The sequence below is a fragment of the Talpa europaea genome, assembly GCF_964194135.1.
Source record: "Talpa europaea genome assembly, chromosome: 1".
Taxonomy (NCBI): domain Eukaryota; kingdom Metazoa; phylum Chordata; class Mammalia; order Eulipotyphla; family Talpidae; genus Talpa; species Talpa europaea.
The window spans coordinates 67,665,632-67,687,593 of record NC_140073.1 but is presented as its reverse complement, the minus strand read 5'-3'; the positions used below and the strand labels follow the sequence as shown (position 1 = coordinate 67,687,593).

At 38.8% G+C, this 21,962-nt stretch overlaps 1 protein-coding gene across 2 annotated transcripts in view; it reads left to right on the top strand.

The window, feature by feature from the left end:
• The window catches only part of CNTNAP5 (contactin associated protein family member 5), a gene marked incomplete at its 3' end in the record, with an annotated part of 850,995 nt that extends 831,420 nt beyond the window's left edge, over window positions 1-19,575 (top strand). For both annotated transcript variants that reach the window (XM_084247346.1, XM_084247345.1), the window contains exons 22-24: window positions 14,719-14,937; window positions 16,534-16,605; window positions 19,379-19,575. In XM_084247346.1, coding sequence (XP_084103472.1) covers window positions 14,719-14,937; window positions 16,534-16,605; window positions 19,379-19,575 — 488 coding nt within the window. The remainder of the gene's footprint in view (window positions 1-14,718; window positions 14,938-16,533; window positions 16,606-19,378) is intronic.
• Between the last annotated feature and the right edge of the window lie 2,387 nt (window positions 19,576-21,962).

Sequence of the window (21,962 nt, the reverse complement as noted above, 5' to 3'; positions counted from 1 at the left end):
AAAGACATTGAAGATGCATTTTACAGTATTTATATACTGTCCTGAAGAAGAGCATAGTGACCATCATCAAACAATATTTCCTCATGATGGAAATAGATTTTCTTTATCTTTGTGAATAATAAAATTATATTTCATCCTTATTCCAGTCAGTTAAGAAGACCATTGCCTCTCTGGGATGAGCACAGTTTGCTGATAAGTTTGCAGGAAAAAATATTTACCAAGTTCTGAAAAAGAAAACAGACAGAGTAGAATTTAAAGGTCCAATCCCTGAGAACATCTATTCAATAATGTATGTCAAGTCTCTACCTTTGCCACTCCTGGCTCTTCGTCTGGAATCAGGCACCACCATTTATGGCGGATCTTGGCCGGTTACATCGCTGTAGCTTCATTTCTTTCAGCTGCCCAGTATGACGATGTGTTCCACGCAGCACAGCCAGCCACAGAGCTTGAACAGCACGAGGTGTAGCACAGAAGTGATGTCCTAGCAGCCTGAGCAATGACATGAGAACCAGCACAGTGTGCTGGGCCTCGGATGGCATGGAGCTTACCCAGGCAGTTTCCAGCCCCAGTCCCTTCACTGAGTGTGTTATATTCGCATATAGTTTAGGCTGTTTGGTCTTGATATACTAAATATATTTAAAATAGGCATAATAGCAAAAAAAAAAAAATAGGCATAATAGCCCAATATGTTTAATGGTCTTAAGGCATGTATGTCAACACTTCACACATAATAGGCAATACTTTCATCACCCATTTTTGAGTGTTTCACAGCTTTGAAAAATCCCTTAGGTAATTAAAAATAATTAATTAGTGAAGAAAATCCTTGAAATAAAGAATTAGTGAAGGAAATATCTAGCTAGTATCCTGTAATTTAATACACTGGAATATATTGAGAATGAGAGTGTTTTGTTTTACAAGAAGAAAAAATGTTTCACCAAGTGTAGTTTTTTAGGTCTGACCTCCTTGTACAACAAATATTGATGGAGCATCTTTTCTAAGCCTTACTGAGCTGCCTGTCACTCCTATCAGTGTATCCGCTGTGCTTTCAATGACTTGAAATGTCTCAGAAAGTTCCTTTAATGTGAAGAGTTTTGCTGGCATTAATTCCTCTGAGAAGCTCATTCTTTTTGTCTTGCACAATTTTCTTCATTTTTATTAGTTTATGTCACCTTCACTAATTTCCTGTTGTTTCAGTTCTAAAGTCTCTCAGACATTGACAATGTCAGCATTTCCATAGTCAGTTACTTTTTTCTATAAATCCATTTATAGTGTAATGTCCTTCACAGTGTTAATGCTTTTTGTATCCTATTGCACTTTCATCTTTGCTGACCAATTCACTCTTTGGGCTTTCCGTTTTGTAAAATACCACCAGGGTTTATCACAAAGAAGCAACACAACTATATGCTTTGCTGTCTGTGTTTGAGCTGACTAACAGATGACTGGAAAACTAATCACCCATGGACTTTTGAAAGAAATGATGTGATTGGCCACTAATTGTGAAGCAATGGACTGAGCAGCTGGCATGGGATGTGGAATTTATGCAACTACTCAAAGTTAATATACCATCATCATTGAAACTTGAACCACATTGCTGACAGACTGGATTTTTTATTTGAAGTGTGGTAACTGAAATGCATATATATTTAATCATGCTAGAAAAGCTCAAATTACCAACTTTAATGAACAAAAATATTTAAATAAGAATATTACCATTGTCTTATAACCACAAAAATATTAATATCTAGGCATATTTTAAAAGTAGAAACAGAACTACTTTAGCATTCATAGGGAGTGTTTTTATATGCATTGTTTTCCTATTGCTGTTTTACAAATTACCAGAAAATTGGTAGTTTAATACATAAATTTATTATCTTATAGTTTGGGAGGCATAAAGAATTAAGTGAATCTTCTGAGACTAAAATTAAAGTGTCAGCAGAGCTATGTTTCTTCTGGAAGCTTTAGGGGAGGATCTGTTTCCTTTTCTTTTCCAATTTATAGTGGCTATATACATTTTTTTTCAAGATTTACTTCTTATATCTTGAAAATTGTGTTTCTGGAAGCAGATGTCACAACATGGCATTCAGTCTGTTTTTAACCCAGAACAGGAACAGTCTGCACTCCAGCATAGGGAGGAGTTTATATTCCAGCACAGGGTGTGATAGAAACTCCAGCACAGGGAACTCCTACAGTCCTGCACAGGGAAAAAATTTCCTGCACTCCAGCACCAGGGAAACAGCAATGACACTGAACAGGAAAGGGTTGGCAGTGCAAGTCTGACAGTCTTAAGTGCACTGTGGCCCCCCAGAGGCCAGTCAGCAGACCCTAGAGCCCTGAGGGGCACCCAGAACAACAAGGAAAGGGTGTCAGACTTCTCTCTCAAAATCAGCAGGGAGACAGCCAGGGAGCAGAGTGTCAGAGCCTGGCTTCAGCTGCCTGAGGACCCAGGGGAAATTTATGCCAAACTTGCAATCACATGGAGGCCAGTATAGAAGTAGGTGCAGCTGAAAGGACAGTTGCCAAAAGGAGAATGACTTTTGGTAGGAGAAGCTGTAAGTTGACTGAGTCTTCCCTATGTGGCTACCAGGCCTGCAGTGAGACCCAAGCCCCCAGCCTCTGCTGGGATGCTCAAGGTCTGCAGAGGAGACAGGCTCAGCAGTGACTGTCAGGGAGAGGGAGGCAGGGAGTCTGTCCCAGCAGACTTCAAAGACATTGCACCACACCCCAAAACCAGTCACCCCAAGTATTACCAACCATTTGAGTCCTTTTACCATCCAATATCCTACAATCCCAGAAACCACGCTGGAATCAAGGTACAAGTTGCAGAGGATTTTATGTATTAACCAAAGAATAGAGAATGATACTCATGCTCCAAAGGCATTGGAGCCAAATTGGATGGAAATGGAGACTTATGAGTACTAAGGTTCGTTACCGGCTATTGGGTCTGTCAGCAAGATTGCAGAGAAATAGGCAGGACTTCCAGGAACTGCAGTTGTGCCCCTGTTTCTTCCAAGTTTGGTCTGATGGGGTCTGACCTGATGCTGGTGGGCATGCTTTGCACTATGGTCACGAGGCTGTGGCTTAACCCTTGTCTGTCTTCTACCTCCATCTGGTCTCAGTTGGTCTATTTGATTATGTCTGCAAATAGATAAGCAGGGCAAGAACTAAGAATTTCTACAAGAAAAGATAAACAGGAACAGAGCAAGGATGAGGAACTTAGGGTTACTGGACCTAGTGATACAAGCCATCACTTGGGTTTTTTTTCATGAGGCCAATTACTAACCTTTCTGTCATTAATTGGGGACCAGCATGCACCCTGTAATGCTTTTATGTTAAAAGTATGGTGAACCTTTGGCCATACCCATTTAAAAACTGTGTGTGGGCATATGGATGTAGGTTAGCACCAGAATCAAGAATAATTGGAACCACCAAAAAAGGAAAAAAAAAGCAGCACTAAATATTATCATCACCAATGGGACAAATTTGCCTACAATTGGTCTACATTTTTTCCTTATTGCAAACAGCCAAATCTTAATCATTCAACACAACCCAAATGGAAGATCATTCATCCATTTTGAATTCTTTTCCCTTTCTTACAATAACAATTTTATTTATGCATTCTGTCTCCTCCGTGAAGTCATGAGTTCCTAGGGAAGATTTTCTATACCTGCGATCCCTGGGGATTCCTCCTAATTGCTCTGAGCCAGCGGTTGTCAAAATTTGATCCAAGGGTCACTGGGAGGGCAGGATCCTGGGGCCTTTTCAGGGAATCCATAAGACTCAAGCCATCTTCATTTTCAGTTCAGCTTCCCAATATTCATATTATTCATCTTTGTCACAAGTCAGTCTTATTCTCTTACATGTCAGAAGCTACAAAATGTACAATGTTACGCCTCAGAGAGCTCACAGAGTATGTGCTGTGCTTTCTTTTTTTTAAAGATTTATTTATTTGTGCATACAAGAGCTGGAGTGCAGGCCAGAGGTGCAGAGGGTGAGAGGATTCACCAGAGACATGTGGGAAGCAGAACAGGCAGATCTACTGAAATATACTGCTGAGGGGAGAGGCAGGTAAGACAGGAGAGCTCTACTGTGCCATGTGGGTTAGCTCCCCGGCCAGAGATCAAACTTGTGCTGCAGTGGCTGCTGCTTCATAGTGCTGAGACTTAACCCCTTGCACCACCAGAGAGGCCCTATGAGTTCTAGTCATATGTTCAGTTTTAATTTCTGATAGAGTAAATATTGATAGATAAAAATGGATATGCATATCAAAATTCTCATTAGGATTTTTAAGAGTGAAAATAAGTCCTGAGACCAAATATGGGCCTTGAGAACTGCTGGTATATGCTAATGGCCATGGTCCACTTCCATTGCCAGTGATTGCAACAGAAATAATCATGTGACTCATGGTAGCCGGTCAGAAAATCTGAGGGTAACTGGGTACACGTGGTTCTGAGGAGGGATTCTCCATTCTTAATAAGAGACATGGAATGCTAAAGCTTTGGTTTTAGCTGCATCTGTGCATGCTGCCTCAAAGCCGGAGGATGAGACAGTCACAGAGGGGCAGCCCGATACTTCACGCCCACAACTCTCCTTACCTCTAAATACCTTGCTATTTGAGATCATTGGTCTCTGTATTGTTTTGATCTCTGCAAATAGGATTTTCTGTCACCTGCAGTCAAAAGCCTCTTAACAAAATTTTCATTATCCCTGCCCCTGCAAAACAAACAAACAAAACAAAACAAAACAAAACAAAACAAAAAAAAAAAACATTCAAACTACTGAAGGTGCTCAGTATGGCTTTCCACTTTGTGGTGGTTTTAACTCTGCAACCAGCAATTTCATATCAGTGTAAAATATATTCTATAGATTATTTGTTGGCTCTGTTTAAATAGTCTCTTTTGGGACACACAGGAGCCTAGTTTGCTCATTTCTTTCAACAGAGCAAACAAGAAAGGCATAAATCAATAATAAGAATTGTCTGGTTCTGACCCCAAATAAAATACATAATCAGCACCCTAGGAAGATTATTTTTGTTTCTTTGAATCTCAAAAGAATGAGTTATATATCAACTGCAAATTCCAGGCTTAAAGTCAAAAAAAGCAATTTTTTTCCTTTGAAAAACAGAGTTGAGGGGCCTCCCCTGGTGGCACAGGCAGTTGAGCACAGTGCTGTGAAGCTGTCCACAGCCTCTGCAGTGCCGGTTCGATCCTGGCTGGCCAGCGAGAGATGCACATGGCGCAGCAGACCTCTCCTGTCTTGCCCGCTGCTCCCCTCAGCAATGTGCTTCAGTCAGTCTGCCTGTTCTGTTCCCCACTCTGTCTATGGTGAATCCTCTCATGCTACCACGAATCTGGCCAGTTACCCCAGTTCGTGTATAAAATAAATAAATAAATCTTTAAAAAAGAAAGAAAGAAAAACAGAGTTGACACCAAGACTATGACACCTAGAATTTTTGAATTTGGCTATGTTGCTAAGGACTAACTGGTTCAGGAGTTGTTTTCCTATATCTATAAAGGTGCCTTTGTATAGCGCATGTAACTGAGTAACCCTGTTAAAAAAATAAAAAAAAAAAACACTTCAGTAAGTGAGTTGTTCAGTTGAAATAATGAATTCTTAAATGATAGAAGTTTTGCTACTGAATTGACTTGTTTATTTTTAGATTTCGTATACTTCGTTAACATCTTCCTATATCTGTCTACCCATCTATATGCATATATGTTTAATTAAAGAAAAGTTATGGAAGATCTGCTATGTTCCAAACTCTGTGCAATATAGGACTTATTTAATCACCCCCAAATCAGTACTTAGCTAGCAAAGTCCATGTTAGCAAATAAGTAGTTAGTGGAAAGCAAATGAACATGTTATTTTAATAAGACTTATGGTCTGGAGTGACACAGAAAGGGTGTACCAGTAATCACACTCACACTCACACAGACACACACACACACATACACACGAATGTGCACACAATAACAATGTTTGAGGAAATGACTTAGAAGGCAGATCAGCTGGTTTCAGGGCTAGAGGATCAGAGTGGAGGGGAGAGGATGTGCTGTCTGGGAAGGTGTGCAAGGACATTCAGACTGAGAATGGAAGCCAAGTTGCTGTCAGGAAGCATTGGGGGCACCTCCTTGGAGTGTCAAGAGCAAATGCACAGATCCTGATTCTTGAAGTCTATGGGATCATTATGCACAGAATAGAAACTGTTAAGTGTAGCAACTAAGCTTACATGTCACTCAGATGCCACATAAACAGTTCATTTAGCTTTAGATAACAAAATGCTGAATATAATGAAGATAAATAGTTCATGTACACTCTTGGCAGAACTGTGAGAAATGTTAATGAAGTTCTTACCAGAATTTGGTCTGCCTCATCAAAGGAATTTCTGCAGAACATGTTGTGAGTATGAAAGTAAATATAAAGTAACTATATGCTTATAAAAGTGTCCAGAATGAAGAAGTTTGAAGTGTCCTTATCAAGCTGCATTACTGATACTGATAGAGAAATCATTTACTTTTCATTCATTGATTCCTTTTACTGTTGACTAAATCTTAGTGTGCTGGGCATTGTGTCTTAGATGATGGCTTTGAAAATCTGAAAAGGACAGGTCTCTTGAAAACCTGAAGCTGTCAATCTAGTGGGAGTGGGGTAGGCTGGGAGAGGGAATTACTGTGAAATGAAAGAACAGTGATAATAGAAATAAACAAAATGTCTGGGTAATATGAGATTTCCTTGACTACATCTGATGTAAGCATGATAGGAGCATCTCAGCCACTTTCAATATTCTTTCTTTATCTTGAACTGTTGATAGTTTTACAACTATGTGTATGTTTAGATTGAGATAACGAGCTATTCTTCTAGCTTCATGAACTTGTATATTTAGTTCCTTACCCAGATGTGAAAAATTTTCCTCTCATTTATTTGAATAAGTTCTCTGTTAACCTTATCTCTCTCCTCCCCTTTTGGCATAGCCATCATCCTTATGTTACCTTTCTTAATGGGGTAGCTCATGAAGTGTTTATTTTTTTCCTTCATATTTCTGTTTCTTCTTTTTCTTCTGGATTTTTTAAATTCTTTTTTTTTTAATTTTATTTTTATATTCCCCATTGGATTTTTTTTTTTGCACATAATTATATTCTAGGTCACTGAGTCTACCATTCATTTTGTCTATTCTGCTTCCATAATTTTCTGCCCAATTTTTTTATCTCCTCTATTCACATTTTTATGTCTGAAAGCTCCATTATTTTCTTGTTTAAATCTTTAATTTCTGTTTTCTTTCCATTAAATTCATTTCTCATGACATTTGTTTTTCTTCATTTTGTTGTATCTCTTCAATTAAATTTTCAGTGTCTTTTGCATCATTTTGGCTTTCTTTTCCTCTTTTTCTTCCATGTCTTCTTACCTCTCTCATGGCAAATTTGAATTATCTAATAAGAACATAAATTCTTCCATATCTTTGCGGTTGAATTCTTAAGATTCTGGAGTGTCATTCCCTCCTTTTGGTGTCATATCCCCTTGAGGTCTCAAGTTGTCATTTGTTTACACAAACAAGCACACATACACACACACCCATCTTCATCTTGTCACAGATCATACAGGTTTGTACTAATTCTACTTTTCTAATAAGTGACACTATGGTTTTCATGTGATTTTGCATGTTTAATATTTTCTAGACTTTTGTAGGTCAGACACCTGATCTTGAGGCTTCTCAGTGAAAGAGTAGGAAGCAGATATGAAAGGGCCCAGGTATGAGTGCTCTGGGGGTGGCAAGCTTACATTTGTGGCACTGCCAATTGCCCTCTTCTCTGGGGTGGCAGACCTGGGAATGCTGTCTCTGCATGTCCCCAGTGAGCCTCACCAGCCAGCCCAAAGTGGTGGAGATGAGACATACAGCCCAGCACACTTTCCTGGTTCCTTTCATTGGGGTCCTGGCCTGTTTGAAACTCCCCATCTCTTCTGTGCATATTTGCCCTCAACCCAGTATGTGTGTGCCCACACTCGGTGTGCTCCAGGACAGTCCAAGTGGCAGTGCTGTGATAATTTGTACAGCAGCTTCCTGCTTCTGATCACAGCCTTCAAGCATCTCCCTCTACCCACCTCTTGTTCAAAGAAACATGAATCTCCATGTCCCGGCAGGCACAGTCCACCTGGTCTCTGATTCCTAGGAGGTGTTCCAGTTTTACCCTAAGCCACAGGATTCCCTGGGTTCAGTACTCCTCTGCTTAACTAGATGATCCTCTGGGGAACAATGCAGGGAACTTCCTCTCATACTTTCGTGGATCCCAATTCCCTCCTCAATGTATTTTCAAACCATATATCCCAATGTTTCTCTCTCAAATTATGGTCTGTGAATCATCCACATCTTAATTTTTTAAGAGTGTGCTCTAATGGGGGCCTCCCCGGTGGCGCAGGGTTTGAAGACAGTGCTATCAAGCTATTGCCAGCCACTGCATCCGGCCGGGGAACAACCCACATGGCACAGCAGACCTCTTCTGTCTCTGCTGCTGCTCCCCTCAGCAGTATATTTCAGTAGATCTGCCTGTTCTGCTCCCCACTCTCTCTGGTGAATCCTCTCTCCCCCCACACCTCTGGTCTACACCCCAGTTCTTGTGTGCATAAATAAATCTTTAAAAAAAAAGAACGTGCTCTAAGATAAAAATTCTTGGGCTTTTGATGTCAGACCTACTAAATGAGCTGAGATCCAGAATATGCATTTTGATACGTTCCTGGGCTTTTCTTTATTTGATCTCCACTGTCTTAGATTCTATCATGGGTCTTCTGTGCCCTCCCAGTCAAAATGATCTCCCTCTGCCACTAGACTTACTGCTGGTAATCCTTGCTGTTTTGTTAAATTAATCTTCTACAATGACTGAGCGTTCATAGAAATGGGTATGTCTGCTTGTTAGTAATTGCAAATCTAGTCTCACACAGAGTATGTTTGTCATTGGCCAATAAATAGATGTAAGTTCTCAGAGAAGATGCTGTCCAGGTAGCTTAGGACAGTAGGACCTTCCACGCTGGGATAGGGCTGTTGTATAACACAGAGAGTGCTGGATAGGTGGGTGTGAGTTAGCTGATGAAAGGCAGAAGTCATGCTGCAAAAACATGTTTTCTTTTTACCTTCTCAACAATCGATACATAAGAAAAGATATTAAGTATGGAGGATAGGGTCCAAGAGACTTAAGTTCTGGCCTGCATTGGCCATGGTATGGTGCATTTGTTTGCGCCATACCATATTTGGTCTTTTATCTTAGTTTTACTAAATGATAATCAAGTACTATTATATCATCCTTTCTTATTTCATTAGGATGAATATTTATGTAAGATTGTACAAATGAACACATCATGAAAATCATCAAAGGATAAAACTATGGATTATAGATTCCATTTTTTTAAATAGAGTTTTACATTCCTCTTTCAGAATTCAAGGCTTTATCAACAGAAGGACATGGATTTTGGATTTTGGACACCCTTAGTGGTTAAATTTTCAGATTTACCTGAAAACCACAAAATAATCTTCAGGGAAAATTTCTTTGTTATACTACCCATACCTTCCATTAATATTAGTTTCTTTAATTTATATTTCATGTTGGTTCATCAATTTACTCTTAATATGGTCAGGTTGTATTGGTCTGCATGATTTTTATTTTTGACATGTTAGGATTCAAGTATCATAAATAGCTTTTGACATAGAGTAAATGCCATGTACATCTTAGAGCAAAGTCTGTTTTTAGCAATGCTGATGTTTTCTTCTTCTTTTTAAAACCCACAAGAAACTGCCTGAATTAAAATTAGCCTGAATTGCCTCTATCACTCTCTTAGTGTGAAATAATTGCAACTGTGTGAAGTGTTGCACATTGCAGGTCTAAAATTGATTGTGCATTACTTTCTTTGGTGTCACAGAATCCATTGGTTTAACAGAGAGACATCGCTTTGTTATGAAAAACAAGTGCTCGCAAATGTATGAAGTCAAGTTTTAAAATGCTTGAAGAAGTTAATCTGTAATCATTTACTCATCTGAATCATTCAGTTTGAGCACTGTGTTTATTCAGTTGTGAGTCAGTAGTCACTGTGAAGTGGAAATTTAGAGGAAAGATTTTACAAAAGAACATCAGTATTTACATCTTAGTTGTTTTGTATAAATGCAGTATTCCTTGGGCATACTGAGGGTCATTGAATCTGGATAAAAGAATGTGGAGCTCCTTGGATCAATAGCAGGAAAAGTAAAGAAAACAACAGTCATAACAAATGCACTTGAGGAGCAAGTTAGGAAGTATATTATTATATTTATTTCCAGCACAATTCATGTGACCAGAATTGCTTATTTCTGGAATATGTCCACAATTTTTGATGAACAAAATTGACGTTCATAAGTAGGGAAATGGAAGTTACATATGTAAGGAAATTATCAACCCAGCTCTATCTAACCTCTAACCTGCCTTCTTTATCACCCATGCTGATTCTACAGCAGCATTTCTTGGTAGGGTGGTAGACTACTGAGAATCACAAACTATATTTCAGGCCACTCCCTGGTGGCCTAGTGTAGTAGTTAAGTCTCAGCACTGTCACCATTATGGCTTAAGTTCAAACCCCGGCCAGGGAGCTAACCCACATATGGCACAGAGACCTCTCCTGTCTCACCTGCTGCTCCCCTCAGCAGTGTATTTCAGTAGATCTGCCTGTTTTGCTCCTTACTCTGCCTCTGGTGAATCCTCTCACCCACACATACACACCTCTGGCCTACACCCCAATTCTTCTATTCAGAAAAAAATTTAAAAAAAGAAACTCTAGGGCCTCCCTGGTGGCGCAGTGGTTGAGCACTGGGTTGCAAAGCCAGTGCTCTGCAGCACTGGTTCGAACCCCAGCCACCGGGCGAGGGTCCCACACAGTGCGCAGACCTCTCCTGCTGCACCCGCTGGTCCCCTCAGCAGTGTATTTTGTCAGTCTGCCTGTTCTGTTTCCCACTCTGGCTCTGGTGAATTTTCTCACCCTCCCAGGCTTCTGACTGTACCCAGTGCTTGTTTAAATAAATAAATAAATCTTAAAAAAAAATAAAAAAGAAACTCTATTTCATAATAATATGTATTGAGGGGAAGAAATAAAGTCAATTTCAAATAAGCAATTCTTTAGGTTACTCTTACAAAGATACCTGTGATTTCTCAGGTGGTGGGTTATACTATAAGGAGAAATTTCATAATTCTTCTACTCCACTAAGGACATAATTGGGTGATATCTAGGGTTGTAGCATAGCTTAGATAAAGAGTTTGATGTTTGAAATGACAAAGATTTTGTTTTAAATCTCAAAATTGCCACATGATCTCTGGTACATTTTTAAAAAATTTTCTGGTGTCAGTGTCTTTTTTATAAAATTTATTTTATTTATTTATGCATACAAGAGCTTGAGTGTACCATGTGGGTCAACTGTGCCATGTGGGTCAGCTCCCTGGCCAGGGATCGAACTCGTGCTGCAGTGGCTGATGACTGATAGCTTCGTAGTGCTGAGACTTAAGCCCTGTGCCACCAGGGAGGCTCTGGGGGTCATTTTCTTCATCTGTAAATGTTGGCTGATGATAATATAACATACCTGAAGCAACTTTTGAGGGGAATAGAAATAATTTCTCAAAAATAATCATTGCCTAGCTATATGGTAGATATTCAATAGGTCATGAGTAGGTAATATTTGCAGCTTTTATGTTTTTAAGTAAACAATTATTCCCTGTGACATTCTACTTAACAAGTATATAAGAAACAAAAATAATTTGGAACCATGCTAATATTTCCTATCGCTTCTCCATATAAGTAAGAATCTGAGATTCATTATGTCAGGCTTCCCACTGAGAGCATTTTCTGATATCAGGAATTCTTGTTCTCTACATTTCTTTTCAGAAACATCCCAAGGTTTCCACCCTTATTATACATCTAGAATAAATACACCCTAGAGATAAGACTTTATTCAAAACATGTCTTCCTTTAAGGAGAAAATGTCATTTTCTGGCATTTGCCCGATTTATGCTTGTGCCTATTCTTGTACCTGGAGCTTTTCTTCATGGCAGTCACTATAGTGATGTCCTCAAAGATCTTGGCACCAATATAGACTTCTTTCTAAGTGAGTTCTGGGAATGAGGGCTGGCACTTTTGACTTACACCCTGAAGGCGTAGCTACATTGACATGTCACTTTCTACTGCTTCGAAATCCTAATATGCCAAAAATCATGCCAGTGTATGCTTCATTTCTCATGTCTTTTGTTTCTTCTGCAAAATACTTCTAATTTCTATCTCTCCATAAGAGCCACTCAATTGTCAATATGTATTTTGAAGAGATTTATTTTATTTTTTATTTTATGCATACAAGAGCTAGGGTGTGGACCAGAGGTGCAGAGGGGTGAGAGGATTCACCAGAGACAGAGTGGGGAGCAGATCAGGCAGATAGACTGAAATATACTGTTAAGGGGAACAGCGGGAAAGGCAAGAGAGGTCTGCCTCACCATGTGTGTAGCTCCCTGGCCTGGAGAATCTCACTCATGCTGCAGTGGCTGCTGATAGCTTCATAGTACTGAGACTTAACCCCTTGTGCCACGAGAAAGGCCCTGGTAAATGTGTATTTTGAATTATCATTGGGTACATTGAGTTTGGCTGCAGCTCAGCAAATAACATCCAGTCTTAGTGAAAGCTTTTTGGTCTGGAAAACTGTTGAATAGCAATGTTTAAGAGAACTCTTATGGGACACAGTTTTATAAGATTATAATGAAAAATAAACAATGTGATTATTTCATGAGTAAGTAATAAATATGTACCAGTGCTATGAGATATTTATTAGGATATTTAATTTCCTCCCTCACCCAGTGTTCTACATTTGAAGAAGAATGTCATTCACATAGCCATTATTATTACCTAGAAAGTCCTCAAAAAAATTGCAGACATGGGATAGTAAGAGTAATGACCCACAAAGAGATCCAAGTCCTCATCTTCAGAATCTGTGAATATGTTAAGCTCTGTGTCAAAGAGAAATTAATGTTGCAGATGAAATTGATGTTGCTGATAATTAACTTTAAAATATGATGGGTCCAATGTAATCACAGCATTCTTAAACATGAAAGTAGGAGGCAAAAAGCAGAAAAGAAGTAAGTGTGACTATGGAAGAAAGACATGGATAAATGCAATATTGCTGACTTTGATGATGGAGGAAGAAGACCTTAAGGCAAGGAGAGAGGGTGATTTATATGACTTAGAAAAGAAGGAGAACTGAATTATCCCTAGAATCTCTAGAAGAAAGGAAGCCTTTCTTTCTTTCTCTCCCTCTTTCTCTCTCTCTCTCTCTCCCACTTTTTTTTTTGTTTTTTGCTTCAATAAAATTCCAGTCTAAGAACTGTTAGACAATTTGTTTGTGTTGTTTTATAATGTTTAAGCTTTTTAAGTTTGTGTAATTTGTTGCAATGGTCCAGTGATTTTCTTAATACGGTTTTTTCTTTGCCCTGACCCCTGAATACAGGGGTCGTAAATTAGTAAATTTTACATGGGTGTTGAAGGGAGGTAGTAAGTAATTGAAAAACTGGAAAATACATTATTAATGGGAGTTAATTTCTCATTTTCTACCATATTCTCATTGTGTCTGTCTCAATGCTGCCACACAATGATTGCTTGAAGACCCATGGAGACTCTTAGATCACTTGTGAATCAAATTAAATTATAATTAATATTGGTAAACAGGAAATAATGTCTGACAGCTTCTAGGAAATAAACAGATTATTAAAATAAAGTAACTATTTGAACTCTCTAATATTTTGGAACTATCATACCTCAAGACAAAAAAAAAGGGTTCATTATGCATTGGAGTTTTATGTAATAGCATCACAACAACTTGTTCAGAAGATCCTCATTAAAAGAAAGAAATGAATTACTGAGTAACATTAGAAATCTTGAGGAAAATGAGACATTTAATCTCATCATGAATCATAAATGCTTGTTTTTTTCCCTCAAATATTTTTATTTGCCAATTGTTGAGATAACTATTATTTGGGGAGTATAAATGAATGATTACCTATGTGCACATGTTAAACCAAACACCATGAAGGCTCCAGTGACAATGTTCTGTCACCATCTTCATCTTTTTCAAAGACTCAGAAATGTCTTAGGAGGTTCAGTGCTGCCATGCAAAATCATGGCTTATCAATCACTTCCGTGGACAGAACTAAGCAGGTGACAATCTTGAACCAATGGTCAATACACAGGTTGCTTAAAACACTGAATGTGACAAACCTCTGGAAGGACCATTTTGACTTCTAATCTGTCTGCTTCTTTTCATTTTTCCCCTTCTGAGTGATAAGTTTTAATCTGCACTGCAGTATGCTTGAACTAATCACCAGTATCCATAAATAAGTGGTGATAGAAATATTGATAGAAATGCTATAAAACATCTAAGGTACAGAACAGATTTATTGAGACTTCTTTGCAGTTCATAAAATACATGAATGAAAATTCAAAACTTTGAAACCTAATCTCAAAGTAGAGAGAGCTGTAGCAGCTTTCTATGATATGTAGTTGATATATTGATACTTGCAGTGGGGAGAGAGTTTGGGAAAAGAAGGTGAAGAGAGATAGGAGACTGGTGGACTCTATATTCAAAAAATAGGAAAGCAACTTCTGTAATTCTGAGATTATTTAAAGAGGACATTGAGCACAGTTTTAAAAAAAAGAAACAAAACTCTGCCTTTCATGTTGTAGAGAATCTTGGATTGGATTCTGAAGTTGCTAAAGCAAATGCCCTGGGTTTTTCTGGATGCCTGTCTTCAGTACAGTACAACCACATAGCACCGCTGAAGGCAGCCCTGCGCCATGCCACCATTGCACCCGTGACTATTAAAGGAACCTTGACAGAATCCAGCTGTGGCTCCATGATGGACTCAGGTGTCAATGCAGTGACCACAGTGCATTCTTCATCAGGTATAGTCAAGTAAATACCCAGTGGAACTTCCCTCACTAGCACTGCTTTTTATGTACAAGAAGCTTTTAGGTTACAGGCTGATATTACTCAATTTTTTACCATGCATGCTTACAGGTGGTTAATAATGGGTTTCTCATAAGTGATTTCTATGTAATTTAATATAATCCTACTAGTAATATGATAAGTAGTTAGTATAGAATGCTTATTTGCATACATTACATATCATAAACAATATATGCATATATGTATATATATATAATATGTAACTGTACAAATAAGCATATATAGGTATGTATATATCTAACATATGTGTGTGTGTGTGTGTGTGTGTGTAAAAATACCCATTTATGGCTCTGAGGGTTACGTAGTTTAGGGGTCAGGGAGGATAGTTGTTGAATTAATATAGTCCATGTGATTAAAATCAGCCTTCCTTCCTTAATGATGGGTGAGTCTCACAACACCATCACCCACATCTCTTGGTTTGTCACTTCATAAATACCTTCTCTATCTTTACTTAGCTGCCATCATCCCTAATCTTTAAATGTGCCTGGAAATTTTTAAATCAGACATGGTAGTCAATTGCCAGATCTGGTAATGTGAACAAAGAAAGGGAATTGTATTTTGCTGCTGCTTAGTCATTACCAGTCTTGGTATTTTCCTGGCAGCAGTGAAGCATAATGGACAGTAACTGAAAGAGGAAGTTGGTTGACATTAATTTGAATTCTGAATCTTCCATGAATGAAGTAGAACTTTGGACAAGTTATTTAATACACTGATCTAATTTCCTTATCTTTGAAATGGGAAAAATAATGCTTATGTTGTAGTCATTTCCTGAGTATTAAATAATACTGTAATAATAAAAGCTATTCTATGTCCTAAAATGGATATGCACTATAAGCATACATATATTTAGGAATCAGTAGCCCCTGTTAACATATTTGAGTATTTTTTTTAATAATGTACCTAGTTCAATGCTCCCAGACCAACAGCACAGGCAGAGCAAGGATCCAAACCGAGATCTACTTTCCTTCAAACTAAATGCTAATATGTGAAGGTCCGTATAAGTAATCCCTTTCTCATCAGTGAGGGTTTCTCTGAGAATGTAATTCTCCAGCACTTTTATCCTTCCCGGTCAATAGATTCAGAATCTTCTTTAAGCTAAAGAAACCTCTGAAATGTAAGAAAAAAAAAAACAGTTCCTGTTTCTCTTTCTGTAGTTCAAGTGGAAAAAAAGGTGCTTGAGGTAAGAACAGTTTTTGTAGGAACAGTCCAGCAAAGCAGAGAGCAAATTCAAGCATAGGCTGAGTGTTATACTGCAGGCCAGCGCAGAAATGAGCAGGGTAACATTATCATCTAGTTTAATCCCTTATCCTATACCTTACATAGAATCTTGCTGGGTCATAGAACTATGGGGTATAAGTAGTGTCTTTGAATGCCCTTTTTTGGGCATATGTTTGTTTGGATTCCTTCCAAAATGCCAACACTCAGCTTCTTGAGAGTACCTGGTCTGAGATGCAATCATCTTAACTCTGTATTGTAGATCTCCTTCCAGTGCTCTGAGTCAGGAATACAGTTTCATATCTTTTACTTTTTAGATCCCTTTGGGAAGACAGATGAGAGAGAACCACTTACCAATGCAGTTCGGAGTGATTCAGCCGTCATTGGAGGTAAAACATTTTTTGTTGCTGGAAACAGAAAAGAAACAACTGATTCTGTACTTCAGAGAAAACAATTGCAATCCTCCCTTAATTATGGCCATCCAGCACCAAGCAGGAGCTATATCTTCAAATCTGAGTCTTTGTAGTAATAGGCACGTGTGCTGTGTGATCAAAGGTATCTTCTCCTCCAGCACTGGCAGCTCCAAGGAGGCTTCCCGTCCCTGATCTATCAGGCAGCTGCACACCGAATCAACAGCTGGAGTATTTACTTAGAGACAGACAGCATGCATCCTGCTCTTCTCATCCAGTTGTCAGTTTTCCTAGAGCACAAACAAAGCAAAGCAATAAAACTACATATGGGATGAAGCCATGTTGAGGCAGACAGATGGGCGAAGCCACAGTCCTGCGGGTTTTCTCCACCGAGTGATTTGGGCTAGATCTAATGAGCAGGATGAAACCCACAGGACTGTAGTTTCAAATCCAGCAGCACATATGGTTACAGAGGCAGATCTTGTCTGCTCTGCCATCAGCTCAGCTCTCCCTCCCACCTCCCTTGCTTTTCCATTTTCTCACTGCCTGTCGGCCTCGCCCTTTTTATTCTGCCTCAGCTTGGCTGCTGCCTCCAGTAGCTTGATGTTTCCATCTGGGTCTTGAGCACAGAATGACTCCCAAACCTTGTTTAATGTAAGATGCCTGTGAGAGACTAAATTCATTTCCATCTGAGAAGCGTAGCCCTAGCAGGTGCCCCGGCCCGGCCTTCTGGCAGGCTAGATGAACTGATCCACACCAGATGGAGTTCTCCTTTTAAAAGTTGGCAGTATCCATTCATTTAGCTTCTATGTAATGAGACCCTGCTATGGGTCAGGCCCTGTGCTAAGTATAGGAATATAGGAATGAGAGATATGGACACTGCCCTCAAAGAAATCACAGCCTGGCAGGGGAGAGCTGGATAAACAGATAACAATGGGAGTAGTGATGATGTTTTGAAAGGAGATGTTACCAATGACACTGGGGGCACAGACATGAGACATGACAGTAAGAGTCTAAGGAAGGAAGACCATGACCTTTCCCAAAGGAAGTCCTTAACACATCTGACCTGAATTTCTGCTTCAGGGAAAAGAGTCCAGTTTGATTTTTCTTTTTTTCTTTTTGCATCAGGACATGTAAGATAGAATTTGGTACCTGTTTCTCTTCCTATAATTTGACAAGGGGAGAATAGAATTCTGTGATGACATTTTCCTACCTATCTACACATTTCTGTGAATCCATAGGAGCTAGAAGTTCATCACAACCCCAAGGGAAAGTTCTGGAATTATGTGTAGCTCCAGCTCCGAATACTGCCTGTTCTGAAGGAATGGAAACAGCCCATTCTCAGGAGCCACTGACTAGCACCCTGGTTATGTACACATCTATTAATTTAGGTAGTTTGACTCTGCCTTTTTCTAAAATAGTTGGGGACGGGCCATATAATGACTTAGGAATATCAAAAGAAAATGTAACATCTTAATTGTAGCCCCATTTCTGATACAAATCGGTAGAAGACATGCTTCAGTTGTTTAATTCTCAAATGTCCGTGCTTATGCATATCATAATTCAGGGTAATCAAAAATGTCTTCCTCAAATAAATATTTCTTCTCAATAGTAATTCTACTCATAATGTAAACAAAGCGACACTTTTTAAAGAATTAACCTATCTTTGACTATCATAAATACTATTCAAATATTTTAATATCAGGAAATCTACAGATGCATCCTCCTTTTTAAAATTCCACCGCCTTCACATTTTTACCTTTCCTTTGCTGACCTTGCTTTTTCTATCTCAAGGGACTTCCTGGCAAAGGTAGTGACAAGACCTTAGGTCAGAGAGGACAGCTTTCCAAGTTGATCCAGTGAAATCACATAAAACAAAGTAGACACAATTGGGCAAACATTTGAATTTACACTCCTCAGTTTCCTGAGGACAGGTGCATAGGAGCCCTGAGCTAGTCTCTGTCTTGCAGAATGTAGAGCAATGAAGGCCCTAAATGTTCGGTAAGCATTTCATTAATACATTACTTACGACACACAATGAAATCAGGACAGCATATATCAGAGTATGAGATATTAAATACTGTCCTCTAGGAACTGAAGTAGTTTGAAAATACTTAATTGCAAGGTGACAAACAAATGTGCCAATTACAAATGATGCTGATACATTCTTTAAAGCAGATCTTAAATGTACCCCAAAATCCTTTATTGCTCTGATTCTGTCTGTGTAGGGTGACATTCTTCTTGTTATTTTCAGTTTAACCTATGCTCTTTTTTTTTTTAAATTGAAATGCCAATGTTTTATATATGTGCATTTTTGACAGTATAAGATTTCCCCTCTTAGGTGAAGTCACTGTAGCTCCACCCCCCAACAGCAGAACAGCCATCATTCTCCCCCACAGTCCATTATGCACCCCCACTCCTGCTTACTGTCTCACTCTCCTCCTCATTCCTCTCTGGATCCCTCAAACCCCCAGTCAGCTCTCAAAGGATGATGGCATTGTTAATACACACACACAAAACCTTCTCTGATTTAAACTTTGCCCCAGCTACTCTGGAAAAAAAAAAAAAAAAAGGATTTTAGAAAATGAAGACTGAAGACATTTCAACTGGTCTTTAGTTCTGGGCACACAGAGTTTGCTGCTGCTTGTTTGTTTTGTTCTCCTAAGTGTCTCCCTTGTCTAGACTAAATCATCTCCCTCAAACAGATGATCTGTGATAATTTCCTTCTCTCCTTTTTTTCCTTCCTCAACAGGAGTAATAGCAGTGGTGATATTCATCATCTTTTCTATCATCGGCATCATGACCCGGTTCCTTTACCAGCATAAGCAGTCACACCGCACTAACCAGATGAAGGAGAAAGAATATCCAGAAAATTTGGACAGTTCCTTTAGAAATGACATTGACTTACAAAACACCGTGAGCGAGTGTAAGCGGGAATATTTCATATGAAAAACTGCAGGGTTACCTAATAAGTCTTCATTTTGTTGTTGAATTTTTCTCTTTCCCCTTTCTCTTGTCTTTTGGTTTCGGTCATTCTCTTTCTCTTATTTGTTTGCCACTTATTTTTGGAATGTACCTGTATCCACCACAGCCTCTATCCACTTGACTCAGCCCAGAAGACCAGGCAGCTACCGCCACTGCCTTCCTCTTTGATAAACCCATCATGGTGATACCAATCACTCAAGAGACTGATTTGACTACTCTAGACAAGGAAGAGACACATGCGTGCACATGTGCATATTTAGTTCTATATTTCCAGTTTCAAAAATGCGCACTCTCCACTTCCACAGCCATGTAGTCTAGCAGGCTTATTTTGAACCTGTGCTCTGTGACTTAAACAGAAAACAGTCGTCTCTGACATCCTTCCCCATCTCAAGTTCATTCCTTCCAGGGAACTCAGGGTAGAAAGAGAAGATGCTAGAACCTGGTTTGCTTAAGTGGCATTTTGAAAGAAACAAGAGAGGTTTGTTTTGAATTAATTTTTCCTAACCGCAAGAAGTCCATCGCCCTAACTCACCACCCCTTTTCAGAATGGCTCTTATCCGCCGAGTATTTCCAAGTATAGCATTCTTGATGGTAGTGAGATCTATTTCTTTGCTCCTTTCTTACCACTCTCTCCAGGGGCTAAGACTTTAGAACAGCACACAATAGCATAAACCTAGGGGAAGCATGGAAAATAGTAGCTTGAAATTAGGAGGTAAAAGGAAAGCTGCTAGGAAGTAGATATTCTATAACTTCAAAATGCCTCTCCACATTTTGTAAGAAACATTAGCTAGGTTACTCTTGGGATTATTATATTGAAGTATATATATCTATCTATATATATATATATATATATATGTTGCTGCAGCTTAAAGAAATTCAAATAAAAGTCTAAAATAGTACCTGGTTCTATGAAAGAATTTAAACTGTATTTTAACTCAGTTTAAAAAAAATGAAAAACAACAACAAAAAAAATTGCATGAAAGAAGGGAAATACCAAACAGAATTCTTTCTTTCCATCTACCCACTAAAGATCTGGTAAAGAAAGTGAATGCAGGTTTCACATTTTTGACCAGACATCATAATTTACCTATGTCCACTAAGTCATTTTCTACGAAGCATAGGAAGCACTGACATGTGAGGTATCATGTTTAGCTTCAGCAAACCTTCACTGTTTGGTTTCAGAGGAGCCCTTGGGTTCTAGAGCTCACCACATTTTCAAATTGGCCACCTCCTATGTATAATGGCTCCTATCACACCCAACATGTTGCAGACATAACTCGCAGATGAGATAGTGGCAATTTCAGATTTGGCCCCTTTTGATAACAAAACATGGGAGAAACAGTCATTCTTTCAAGAAGGCGTCTTGAGTTCCTCCAGAGATGGTGGTGAGCATCCTGATGACTAGTACTAGTCATACTAGTATGTCTGACTCTGCCTCTAGGCCATCTTGGAGAAAAAAAAATTAGGAAAAGCAATATAAATGCTCCTGTCTTATGCTGGAAATATCAATATAATGATCCACACACGTGGAAAGCACTTGCTGATTCTCTTTTCAGGACAAATTCCAATTTGGAAAACAATGGCCACATTGCTGACCCCCAGCCTTGACATTTAGCAGACATTCCATCTTGTTCTTAATTTAATTATCACCTATAATTACTTAACACTTTGCTGCATGATGAGGCTCACAGTGAGGAATCTGTTAGCTTTATCCAATTTCATGTCCATTTCAGCTTTCCCTTCAGTGTCAGTGCACATGACATAAGGATTTAGTTAGGAAATAGATTTCTCAATTTTTAGATGTTACTTCAATACACACGTCTCTCCTTAAAATTTTCTGTGGTTTCTTCTTCACTTCTTCATTTCCATTATATTGCTTTTCTGGTCAATTTAACTTAAAGTGTAAGGGTATTTCTTTCTTTTAGTTTTTATAAGATGATTGATCCATTAATAAAAGGAAGATCTGTAAATACTGTTTCCCCCACCCCATCCTCTCCTATATCCAGTTTTCACTTTTGCATTTTCTATTTCCATAAAAAGACTGTATAAATCAGCCTTTTACTTGGCTACATAGTTCTTTGTCTCCTGAAATAAAAGTTCCATGAAGTGCAGTGTGTGTAGCCTGAAGCATCTCCAATAAGGAAATAGAAAGAAAAAGGAACGTATGAGTAATAAAGCTGGAACTCTCCATTATTCATGTCTCTGGGAAGCAAGGACTTTATTTGGCTGATGCAGGGCTGGTAGAAGAAATGGAAGAATAGTAAGAGCCAACTCAGAGTATTTGCTTCTCTCATTTACTTAGAGATACTTGCAGAGAGTTCTCTAGGGTAAAACATTTGTGAGGCTTCATG